The sequence below is a fragment of the Rhincodon typus genome, chromosome 27 (assembly GCF_021869965.1).
Source record: "Rhincodon typus isolate 14 chromosome 27, sRhiTyp1.1, whole genome shotgun sequence".
Taxonomy (NCBI): domain Eukaryota; kingdom Metazoa; phylum Chordata; class Chondrichthyes; order Orectolobiformes; family Rhincodontidae; genus Rhincodon; species Rhincodon typus.
In genome coordinates, this window is record NC_063358.1 from 5,241,105 (window position 1) to 5,254,418 (window position 13,314).

General features: G+C 42.3%; 1 protein-coding gene across 1 annotated transcript in view; it reads right to left on the bottom strand.

Annotated features, from left to right (window-relative positions):
- LOC125486244 (CTP synthase 1-like) overlaps positions 1-13,015 on the bottom strand; it is a 35,592-nt gene extending 22,577 nt beyond the window's left edge. Inside the window, exons 1-3 of the mRNA XM_048612915.1 lie at positions 12,911-13,015; positions 7,320-7,499; positions 539-709 (exon numbers count right to left, since the gene is read on the bottom strand). Of these exons, the coding sequence (XP_048468872.1) occupies positions 539-709; positions 7,320-7,499; positions 12,911-12,986 (427 nt within the window). The 5' untranslated portion in view covers positions 12,987-13,015. The remainder of the gene's footprint in view (positions 1-538; positions 710-7,319; positions 7,500-12,910) is intronic.
- Between the last annotated feature and the right edge of the window lie 299 nt (positions 13,016-13,314).

A 13,314-nucleotide genomic window follows, 5' to 3' on the forward strand; every position in this document is an offset into this window, starting at 1 on the left:
GTGTTCTAATGTACCTGCTGCCCTTGTACCTTTAGATAGGAACATAAGAAAAACAGTAGGCCGTTCAGCCCCTCAAGCCTGTTTCACCATTCAATGAGATCCTGGCTGATCCGTGGCCTAACTTCATATATCTGCCTTTGGCCTGTATCCCTTAATACTTTTGCTGAAGGAAAAATAAATGACCTGCCTACATTCAAGGTGCTATATAAATGCAAGTTGTTGTCATTGTCTGGGTGCAGCACTGACTTCCAGAACTGGAAGCAAAAGAATCGGAATACCAACTGGAGGTGTGGAATTTCTGAGCAGCTGCACAGTTTAGAAGGAGAATTGCGTACGGGATGATCTTACAGGAAATTTAATTGAAACGTAACATCCTGAGGGGACTTGACCAGCTGGATGTTGTGAAAGAATCTAGAACTAGGGGTCACTGTTTAAAAATAAAGGGGCAGGGAGAAAGTGAACAGAAATGAATGAAATGGATAAAACAACCATAAGAAAAACCCCTTTGTACACTTGACAATATTTGAAACTGACTCACCTTGTACGGTTTTGCCCAGATAATCTCCTTTCCTTTCTTTGTTAATCACCGATTGGTAGATCTTCCCCGTTGTAATGTTGTTGTCTCTTGTTAAACGGATGTCTAGAAACCGCTCATAGTTTCCCAGATCCAAATCTACCTCACCGCCGTCATCCAACACAAACACCTCACCTGCACAACCAAAGGAGCATCCTTTCACACTATTCACTTCGGGTTTTGCAATTCATCAGATGCAGCGATAAATCAGCAAAAGGAAAACTGGGAGCAACTCAGGTAAACGACAATCACCAGAGTGGGTACTGAATAAATGTTGGAACTCTGAGCTTGATAACCTTTCTCTCCACCTCGGCCTTAAAAAATATTCAAAGACTCTGCATCCACCGTATTTTGAGGAAGAGAGATCAAAAGACTCATGATCCTTTGTAAGAAAAATATTTGCCTCATCTCTGTTTTAAAAATAAGGGTTATTTATTTTTAAGCAGTGATCCCTGGTTTGTAGATTCACTCATAAATCCCCGGATCCTGATGGACTTCATCTTTGCTTAAAACAGGCACAGTTGGTGTGTTGGTTTTAATTTTCCAAATTAAAATTTCCCTTGATTTGCAAAAGGTCCCATTAGATTGAAAGATAGCAAGTGGCATCTTTACTCAAAAGGGAAGCAGGAAACTACAAGCCACTGAACTTAATATCTAGGGAAATGTTAGAACGCTGTTACAAAAGACGGTGTAGCAGAGTGTTTAGATACGTTCAAGATAATCAGGGGATGATTTTGTGAAAAGGAAATGATATTGACTGACAACACAGTGTGGGGCTAAAGGAACACAGCAGGCCAGGCAGCATCAGAGGAGCAGGAAAGATGATGTTTCAGGTCAGGACCCTTCTTCAGAAAAATGATGTTGACTAATCTATTTGGGAGCTCTTTGAGGAAGTAATGTGCGCTGTAGATAAAAGGGAACCATTGGATTTCCAGTACTTGCATTTCAAGAAGACATTTGATAAAGTGCCATATCAAAGTTTATAATTGACAATTAAAACTCATGATGTAGGGGGTCAGCATATAGGCAGGGATAAAATACTGGCTCGCAGACAGCAGCTGTAAGTGGGTATTTTTCTGGTTGGCAAGATATAACAAGTGGTGTGCCACAGGGATTGGTGCTGGGACCTCAATAAAAGACTTGGATGAAGGTACTGTACACATAGTTGCCAATTTTGCTGATGAAACAAAAACAGGTCAGAAAGTAGTTTATGAAGAAGACATAAGGAAGCTACAAATAGATATACAGATGTGGCAAATAAGAGTATAATGTGGAAAAATGTGAAACTGTCCAACCTGGCAGGAAGAATTTAAAAAAGCGTATTATCTAAATGGTGAGGAATTGCTTAGCTCTAAGATTCAGAGGGATCTGGGTGATCTAGTGCATGAATGACAAAAGGTTGACAAAGATATGGAGAAGATGTTTCCTTTTATGGGTGAATATACAAACAAGGGATCACTGTTTAAAAATAAATAACTCTTATTTTTAAACCCATTTATAACTGAGATGAGGCAAATATTTTTCTTACAGAGGATGAGTCTTTTGATCTCTCTTCCTCAAAATACAGAGTCTTTGAGTATTTCTAAAGCAAAAGTGGAGATCTTAATTAAACCAAGGCAATGAAAGGTTATTAAGGTAGGCAGGAATGTGGATTTGAAGTTACAATCAAATTAGCCAACGTCTTACGAAATGGCAAAGCAGGCTCCTTGTTTGTATGACATACTGCACATACCCTTTAGAACACTACTTCCAAAAAATTATTTTTTTGTAATGATAAAATGGAGTTACTCCATTGGATGGGCAAGCGAAAGAAAATTGCATGTCTTTTCAAATGTTGCTAAACAAGTTCTGACTTTACCTGTTATGCCCTTATGTGTTAGCTACGTAAGCCTGACTTGCGAGGCAGGCTAAACAATACTTTATTAGCTATACCCGCCAGCACATGCCCTTGGATTTGTGGGCAATGAAATGCTGTTTGAATTGTACTGTAACTTGAATCATATCATGGGATATTGAATCAGCTTCAGTCGCCATTTTCATCCAGATCAATTAAGGTTTTCTGGCCAATATTAATACTTCAAACAACACCATCAGCGGATTATCAGGTCATTAACTCCATGTTGTTTGTCGGAGCTACCTGTGTGTGAATGGACTGTCCCAGTTTCCTATATCATGACAGACACCATCCTTCTCAAGTCTTTTCCCAAAAGTTTCAGTGATCACAGCTAGATCACCACATCAACACGTAAGTATATAAAAAGGCAAGTTGCCATACAGCCAGAGGACTGCTCGCTCATTGGAGATAGAGACGACTGGTGATAGTTTAACCCAAGAGTCACAACACCTTGGGTGAGGGGTGAGGTCAATACTTCCATGGTGCCCTGAGCTGGTACAAGAACTAAACCCACTCTGTTGTTTTCTTTATCAATACGTAAATGTTCCTCCTAGAGTAGGAGCAAAACTTGACCTTCTCTTGGGTAACAAGACTGGGCAAGTGACTGAAGATTAGTAGAGGAAAGCTTCAGGTCTAATGATCATAATTCTATTAATTTTAAAATAGTTATAGAAAGCGATAAGCCTTCCACAAAAGTTAAAATTTTTAATTGGACTAAGGCAAATTTTAATGGTATGAAACATGAGCTTTCAGAAGTTGAAAGTAGATTGTTTGCATGTAAAGGGGCACCTGATAAGTGGGAGACTTTCGAAAGTGTGATAATGAGAATTCAGTGTCATTATGTTCGTGTAGAGTGAAAAGTAAGGCTGGTAGGAATAGGGAGCAATCGATGAATAAAGATAGCGAGGTTCCAGTCAAGAATAAAAAAGAATCATATATTAGGTATAGACAACTGGATTCAAATGAATCTCTTGAACAAGACAAGTGGGTAGGTGCATTCTTAAGAGGGAGATCAGGAAGGCAAAAAGGGGATATGAGATACTTTTGCCAGATAATCCAAAGAGATTCGACAAGTACATTAAGAGCAAGAGAAAAATTTGTGAAACAGTCGGGCCCTTGTAAGATCAAAGAGGTTACCTTTGTGTTGAGCCTCAGATGGGAGAGGTATTACTTTTTTACACTGGAGAAAGAAATGGAGGATACAGAATGCAAGGTAATAAATACTGACGTTTTGAAAACAGTTCACATTACAGAAGTGGAAGTGCTAGAAGTCTTAGAAAATATAAAGGTGAATAAATCTCCCGAACCTGATCTCGTGTATCCCAGGATGTTGTGGTAAGTTAGGGAGGAAATTGCGGGGCCCCTTGCAGATATATCTGTGTCATCTATAACTACGGGTGAGGTGCTGGAGAACTGGAGAGTGGCTGCTGTTGTGCCTTTGTTTAAGAAAGGCCATAAGGAGACGCAGCAGAATGACAGACCTGTGGGTCTGATTTGGTGATGGCTAAGTTAGAATCATAGAATCCCTACAGTGCGGAAGCAGGCCATTCAGCCCACTGAGTTCACACTGACCTTCCGAACAGCATACCACCCAGACACCCTACCCCCACCGCCCAACCCTGAACACTCTATCCTTACAACCCTGCATTTCCTATGGCTAATCCACCTAGCCTGCACATCCCTCAACACTGATGGACAATTTAGCATGGCCAATCCACCTCACCTGCACATCTTTGGACTGTGAGGAAACTGGAGCACCCGGAGGAAACCCACACAAACACGGGGAGAATGTGCAAACTCCACACAGACAGTTGCCTGAAGGTGGAATCGAACCCGGGTCCCTGGCGCTGTGAGGCAGCAGGGCTAACCATGGACTGAATCAAATAGGCTGAAGACTGGCATCAATGATGTTGGCAACATCTGAGGTAGCCCAAGATGGATTATATGCTCAGCACCACTGTCTAAACATCGTTGTAATTGGTTCAGACTCATCTTTTCGGCTGATGTAGTTGGCTTCCCCTTCACAGAGGATGGGGATATTTGTGGAGTCTCTTCCTCCAATGAGTTTAATTGTCCAGCAAGATTGATGATGTGATGTGGCAGAACTGCAGAACACAGATTTGATCTGCATGTTGTGGAATTGCTTAGCCTTATCACTTGTCACTGCCCAGGATGTTTGGCCAGCAAGGTGTCCTGTTTAACAGCTTCACCAGGTTGGCAGCTCATTTTCGGGTTTGCCTAGCAATGCTCTGGATATGCTTTCCTGCAGGTATCAGTGAACCAAGGTTAATTCTGGCTGAATCGAGTTCTGCTGCAGCTGGTGGCCAACATCACCTCATGGATATCCAGTCCTGAGTTGCTATATCTGTTGAAATCTCCTGGTGGGACAGGGCATACTTAACTATGGTGATGCTGTTGTATCGGACATTGTGAATATGACTGTGTCAGGCTTTTGCTGGAGGTATGGTTAGTAAGTTTGCAGATGACACCAAAATTGGAGGTGTGGTGGACAGCGAAGAAGGTTATCTTAGAGTACAACAGGATCTTGATCAGATGGGCCACTGGGCCGAGGAGTGGCAGATGTAATTTACTTTAGATAAATGTGAGGAGCTGCATTTGGGAAAGGTAAATCAGGGCAGGACTTATACACTTAAGGTCCTGGGGAGTGTTGCTGAACAAAGAGACCTTGGAGTGCAAGTTCAGTTTCTTGAAAGTGGAGTCGCAGGTAGACACGATAGTGAAGGTGGTGTTTGGTACGCTTGCCTTTATTGGTCAGTGCACTGAGTGTAGGAGTTGGGAGGTCATGTTGCAGCTGTACAGGACATTGGTTAAGCCACTACTGGAATACTCCATGCAATTTAATGGTACATTAACAACATTTAAAAGGCATCTGAATGGGTGTATGAATAGGAGGGGTTTAGAGGGATATGGACCAAATGCTGGCAAATGGGACTCGATTAATTTAGGGTGCCCGGTCGGCATGGATGAGTTGGACCAGAGTCTGTTTTCGTGCTGTACAACTCTATGACTCACCAAATTTTGGCTCTATCCCCAGAAGGAAGGAGGACTTTGCAATATCGACAGGGCTGCGTTTGCCATCATCATTTCTGATGCCTGGGTCAATACCAAGTGGCGTGGACAGTTTCATTCCTTTGACTTTTTAACCACAGCATCTTTCTAGGCTATTTCGGGCAGTTACAAATCAGGCATATTGCTGTGGGCCTGGAGTCATATGACCAGGTAAGGACAACAGTTTTCCTCTCAAGTCTAGTGTATTTGTTCGAGGTTATTCTGAAAGATAGGATTTATATGCATTTAGAGAGGCAAGGAATGAAAAGGGATAGACAGCATGGTTTTGTGGAGAGAAATCGTGTCTCACAAACTTTATTGGAGTATTTTGAGGAAGTAACCAAGAAGATTGATGAGGGCAGAGAGGTAGATGTTGTTTACTTGGACTTTAGTAAGACCTTTGACAAGGTTCTGCATGGTAAACTAATTAGTAAAGTTAGATCCCGCAGGATTCTGGTCATCCTGTTATAGGACGGATATTATTAAATTGGAGAGGGTTCAGAAAAGATTTACTAGGACGTTGCCAGGGGTTTGAGTTATAAAAAAAATGCTGGATAGGCTGGGACTTTTTTGACTAGAGCGTACGAGGTTGCGGGGTGACCTTATAGAGGTTTATAAAATCATGAGGGGCATAGGTAAGGTAAATAGCAAAGGTCTTTTCCCTAGGTGGGGGAGTTCATATTTTTAAGCATATTTTTAAGGTGAGAGGAGAAAGATTTAAAAAGAACATGAGGGGTAATGTTTTTTTACACAGAGGGTGTTTCGTGTGTGGAATGAACTGTCAGGTGAACTGGTGGATGCAGATAGAGTTATAATGTTTAAAAGACATTTGGATAAGTTCATGAATAGGAAAGGTTTGGAGGGATATGGGCTAAATGTAGGCAAATGGGACTAGTTTAGTTTGCGAACATGGTTGGCATAGAGTGGTTGGACCGAAGGGTCTGTTTCTGTACTTTATCAGCAGAATATACGCAATTAATTGTTACCTTATTTTATTGACTTTTTAATATATTCATTCACAGGAAATGGGTTTCGCTTGTTCAGTCAAATTTTATTGCATAACCTCTAATTGCCCTGGATTAGGTGGTGGTCAGGCACCTTGTTGAATCGCTACAGTCCATGTGGTTTACGTAGCCCAGAGAGCTGCTAAGAAACTAATCCCTAGATCCTAACCCAGTAGCAGTAAAGGAATGGTGTCATTGTTCCCAGTCAAGATGGTGAGTGTCTTGGAGGGAAACTTGTCGGGGATGATGCTCCCATGCATCTGCTGCCCTCTTTCTTTGAGGTGGTAGAAATTATGCGTTTGGGAGACGCTGTCAGAGGAGGCTAGGCGAGTTGTTGCGGTGCATCTTGTAACTAATACACACTGTTGTCACTGTGTATCAGAAGTGGAGGGAATTAATGCAGAAAGTGGTGGATGGGGTGCCAGTCAAATGGGCTGCTTTGTCCTGGATGGTGTCAAGCTCCTTGAGTGTTGTTGGAGCTGCCTCCATCCAGGAAATGGGGAGCATTCCGTCACACTCCTGACTCGTGCCTTGTAGATAGCGGACCAACTTTAGGGAGTCAGGAGGTGAGTTACTCACCTCGGAATTCCCACTGTCTGACCTGCTTTTATAATTATATGATTGCATAACCTCTATAATTGTGATATTTACCACCAATAAAAATCACCACCTTGAAGAATAAATGTCTGCTTAAATACTTCTAACTATACTATAGTAAGAATAGAGCACAGTGTTAAGAGTAGGGTAGGATATACAATCAGGGTACAAAATACTTTACCATGTTCATATGGGGAGAATGTTCCAGCATCAATATTAATGTACGGGTCGATTTTGATTGAGGTGACATGTAGCCCACAAGACTTCAGGATGGTTCCAATGCTGCTGGCAATTATACCTTTTCCAATCCCCGATATCACGCCACCAGTCACCAAAATGTACTTCATTTGTCTTTTGGTCTCTAGACAGCGCACAAAAACAAAGAACAACATTAAGTTCTCAGATCTTAGCGAAATTCAACACACAACAATAATCAGTGTTATTTTCAGTTCTAGCTCTGTGGAGGATGTGCAATGAAGGTCCACCAGACTGATTCCTGGGATGGCAGGACTGATGTATGATGAGAAATTGGATCGGTTAGGACTACATTCACCGGAGTTTAGTAAAAAAAAGGAGGGGTGTTCTCTATAAAATTCCAACAGGACTAAACAAGGTAAATGCAGAAAGGATGTTCCTGATGACCAGGGAGTCCAGAACCCAGGATCACAGTGTAAGGACATGGCATGGGCGATTTCAGACTGAGACGACGATATATTTCTTCATGCAAACAATGGTCAGCCTGTGGAATTCTCTGCCATAGGAAGCAGTTGAAGCCAAAACACTCAATATTTTCAAGAAAGAGTTAGATATTGTGCTCAGGGCTAAAACGATCAAGGACATTGGGTGAAGGTGGGAACAGAATACTGGTTTGAACATCATATTGAATGGCGGATCAGACTCATAGTGCTGAAGGGCCTACTCCTGCTCCTTTGTTCTATGTTTCTGAATCATTCTCACCTTATATTTATAGAAGGAACAAAAAAAAACTTGCTGCATTGCAATAGCACCAAAATAGATTTCAATCTAAATTTTCCTTTAAGTCTGCTACACATTTCAGACCCGAACCCTCAAAATTACAGGTTTCTCACAAACTAATGGATGATTTAGATGCTCAGGTAAAAAGGAAAACATGCAAAATGTTGACTGCTGCTCAGTTTCTGTCATTATTACAAGTAGTTTAATTTTGAGTACATGATCTAAGCTGATATTTCAGTGCAGCTCTGAAAAAATGCCAGTTTTCTGATAAGACCGTAAGTTACAGAAGCACAAGTGGGAGTAGGGCATTTGGATCTTTGAGCCCGTTTGAGACTTGATGAGCTCAAAGCTAAATCTCTATTTTCCTGGCTATATCCTTTGACGTGCTGATGAAATCTTAAAGCAAGGACCTCACCCTCACTCTCGGATGCAGGTACATGATCTCACGGTACTCTTCGGATAAGATCAAGGAGGCTCTCCTGGCATTAGTTAATTCGCCACAAAAGCAGATTACCTGGTCATTCATTCACGGTTGTTTGTGGAGCTTGCTGTGTAACTAGTGACTTCCTTGTTTTCTTTTAGTGCAACCGTAACCTAATTTCTCAAGTCTTTCTGCGGCTGTGAAGTACTTTGGAGGTGCTCAACAAGAACAATTATTATCCTGATTGGAATGTGTTAAGCAAGAAAATGTCTTTGAAAAATGCTAAACATGCAACAATCAAATTATTTCAAGTGTGCAAAATTTGGTGTTAAAATTTCCAATTTTCCCTCCTCCCCCCTGCAAGATACTGACTTATATTCGTACAGCACCTTTAGTGTTGTAAAATAAAGACAAAAACGAGTCATATAAGGAGGTATAAGAGCAGGTGAGCAAAAGCTTGGTCAGATGTATGTTTTATGGAGAGACTTTCTGGAAACTGGGAGCCAGGGAGGCTTAGAGAAGGATTTCAGAACTTACGGCCCAGATATGTGATAGCATAGTTGCTAATGGTTCGATTTAACCAATGAGAGTGAGAGTTATATGGCATGGAAATAGACCCTTGAGTCCAACTTTACCGCTCTGACAAAATATCCTAAATTAATCTATTTGCCAGCATTTGGCCCATATCCATCTAAACCCTTCCTATTCACACAGCCATCCGGATGTCTTTTCAATGCTATAAATGTAATCACCTACACCACCTCTGGCAGGTCATTCCATATGCACCACCTCTGCATGAAAAAGTTGCCCCTCAGGTATCTTTAAAATCTTTCACTGTCACCTTAAACCCACGTCCTCTAGTTTTAGACTCCCCTATCCCGGGGTAAAAAAAGAGACCTTGGTATACACCCTATCCATGCTCCTCATGCTTTAAAAAGCCTCTATAAGGTTATCCCCTCAATCTCTGATGCTGTAGGGATAAAAGCCCCAGTCTATTCAGCCCCTCCCTAAAACTCAAACCTTCCAATCCCAGCAACATCCTTGTAAGTAACCAAAAATATTGATGAACGACCAGCAGTAGACATTGTTAACTTGGACTTTAGTAAAGCTTTTGACAAGGTTCCGCATGGTAGACTGATTAAATCGCATGGGATTCACAGTGAGCTTGCCAATTGGATATTAAATTGGCTTTATGGTAGGAAACAGAGGATGGCAGTGGAAGGTTATTTTAAAGACTGGAGGCCTGTGGCCAGCGGTGTTCCATAGGGATCAGTACTGGGTCCACTTTTATTTGTCATTTATTTAAAAGATTTGGGTGAGAATGTAGGAGGTGTGGTTAGTAAATTGCGGATTACACCGAAATTATTGGTATCGTAGACAGTGTAAGTTTTCTAAGATTACAGGAATCTTGATCAGTTGGGTCAATGGGCTGAGGAGTGGCAGATGGAGTTTAATTTGGACAAATGCAAGGTATTGCATTTTGGTAAAAAATACAAGGGCAAAACGGATACCATTAACGGTAGGGCCCTGGGTAATGTTGTAGAACAGAGATGCCTCGAGATTCAGTTACATAATTGTTTTTTTTCATAGAATGCCTACAGTGTGGAAGCAAGCCATTCGGCCCATCAAGTCCACATTGACCCTCCAAACAGCATCCCACCCAGACCCACCACTTACCCCATCCCTGCATTTCCCACTCTAGACACTTTGGACGATTTAGCATGGCCAATCCACCAAACCTGCACATCTCTGGACTGCGGGAGGAAACCAGAGTACCTGGGGGAAACCCACGCAGACACGGGGAGAATGTGCAAACTCCACACAGTCACCTGAGGCCGGATTCGAACCTGGGTCCCTGGTGCTGTGAGGCAGCAGTGCTAACCACTGAGGGGAAGACTGGGTGGTTAAGAAGGCGTTTAGCACGCTTGCCTTCATTGCTCAGACCTTTGAGTATAGGAGTTGGGACGTCATGTTGAGGTTGTACAGAAAGTTGGTGAGGCCTTTTCTAGAGTACTGTGTGCACATCTGGTCACACCGTTATAGGAAGGATATTATTAAACTGGAGAAGGTTCAGAAATGATGCTGCTTGGCCTGCTGTGTTCATCCAGCCCTGCACCTTGTTGTCTAAGGTTCAGAAAAGATTTACCAAGATGTTGCCAGGAATGGAGGGTTTGAGTTATAAAGAGAGGTTGGGTAGGCTGGGACTTTTCCCTTGGAGCGTAGGAGGTTGAAGGGTGATCTTATGGAGGTTTACAAAATCATAAGGGGCTTAGATAAGGTGTATAGCAAAGGCTTTTTTCCCTAAGGTGGGGAATGTTCAAAATTAGGGGGCACATTTTTAAGGTGGGAGGAGAAAGATTTGAAAAGGACATGAGGGCAACTTCTTTTTTAAACAGAGTGGCCAGTATGTGGAATGAACTGCCAGAGAAACTGGTGGATGCAGATATAGTTAGAACGGTTATAAGACATCTGGATAAGTACATGAATAGGAAAAGTTAGAACGGATAATGGGCTAAATGCAGGCAGGTGGGACTAGTTTAGATCAGGAATATGGTCGGTGTGGACTAGTTGGTCCGAAGGTCTATTTCCATACTGTATGATTCTATGACCCAATAAATCTTTTCTGAACCCTTTCAAGTTTAACAACATCCTTCCTATAGCACTAAAGCCAAAATTGCATGCAGTATTCTAAATGTCCTGTACTGCAGCAACATGACATCCCAACTCCTTCACCCAATGCACTAATCAATAAAGCCAAGCGTACCAAATTAAAACAGAACATTTTCAAGAGGCTGGCATTGGAGGACTATGGACATATTGGAGGATTGTAGGCAGGAGTACAATAATGATGGAGCGAGGGGGAAGGCTTTGGAAGGTTCAAAAAACAATGGTCAGAATTTTAAAGTAAGAGGTGTACAGACAAGAAGCAAGTCTATCTCTATGATGTTTACTCCTATGCATTCAATAGAGTTTTGATCTAGAAATAGAATGATTCATCAATTTTCTCTTCTTCAATCAATGAGTGTGGTGACCAGAAACATGTTACTTTGGAGCTGGGATCAAATCTGCCAACTTACTGCGATGCATTACTGAGACAGATCAATGGTCACGATAATGGGATGATCAAATTTTGCACGCTGCTGCAGTACAGTATCAATTCCAGAAAAAAAACATGTTTTGCATTGGATTATTTCAAGCCACTGAGTAACCTTTACTGACATGCCAACACTGGCCTAGCCAGTGACACACAAATATCACGAGTGAATGAAAAAAAGTAGATGATAAAATAAAGGGTAAATGCAAAGGTGCGCCAAATTAAGGCAGGTTAATTTAAGATGTACAAATACCGAATGTGTCTTAATTTGTTTTCACAAAATCCAGCTGGAAGACAGTTTACAATCACCACCCAGTTGGTGAACCAGTTATTTGACTGACAAATTACAATGTTTCAATGGAAAACATCCCTAAAACCACCCTGAAATCAGCAGGCTACTGCCCACCAAAACTGTCCTGAAATCACCTAACATCCCCTAAATCACCCTGAAATCACCTGGAATCCCACTAAAAACACTGCGAACACCAGGCATCCACTAAAATCATCCTGAGATCATCAAGCATCCCTAAAATCATCCCAAACTCACTAGGCATTCAACAAAATCTCTTGGAAGTCAACAGGCACACACTAAAATCACCCTGAAATCACCAGGCACATACTAAAATCATCCCATAATTACCTGGAATCCCAGTAGAATCATCCTAAAATCACCAGGCATTGGCTAAAATCAGCCTGAAATGACCTGGAATCCCTGTGAAATCACCCCGAAATCACCAGGCATTGAATAAAATCAGCCTGAAATGACCTGGCATCCCAGTAAAATCACCCTGAAATCACCAGGCATTGGATAAAATCAGCCTGAAATGACCTGGAATCCCTGTGAAATCACCCTGAAATCACCAGGCACTCACTAAAACCGTCCTGAATGAACGTGTACTCCCCCCAAAATCATCAGGGACCCCGCCAAAACCACCGAGAAATCTATAAGATCACCCTAGGATCCATGCCCCAAACGAGCGGGGGGATCCCGAAAGAGAATTCAGCAGGTTGCAGCCCAGCAAAGTGACCAGGGGCCGGGCATGAGGCTGAGCCTGGGATTTTCCTACAAAACCCTGCCCCAGTCTCAGGCGGCAGAAGCTGCCTTCTGATAATAATAATAATAATAAAAGAAAAAGAAGCGGGACTTCCTTCCATTGCAGCGAGGCCTCGCTGTTGCAAAAGAGAAACAAAAAGTCCGGGTTTAGCATGCTGTTTCTTTTTTTCCCCAAAAGAAGGGAAAAGGGAAAAGAGAAATGCAGTCGGAGCCCCCGCCAGCACTCACCGCCCTGCACCCGGTTGCAATGAGTGAGCCGCAGCCTCTGGAAATTGCGGAGAATTCTCCCTGAAACTGGCAACATCAGTTGGCAACACTCACCAAACACACGTGTGAGCAAGCTCCGGAGCTCCTGTTTCAGAGCAGGCCCTCAATGCAACTCACGATCCCAGACAGAGAGAGAGAAAGAGGCTCCTAGTGGTTGGCTTTGTGCCTGCTGCTTTGTCTCTGGGTTTTCGCTCATTAGCTGCAAAAACTCCAAAACAGGCAACTTCTCGATCCTAAAACATGCTGCCCAGGGCCACAGGGCTGAAAGAAAGGACACAAAAAGTCTGCAAGCAAATAAAACAAGGAACTCCGGATGCTGGAAATCCTAAACAAAAAAAAAACAGAGTGCTGGAGAAACTCAGCAA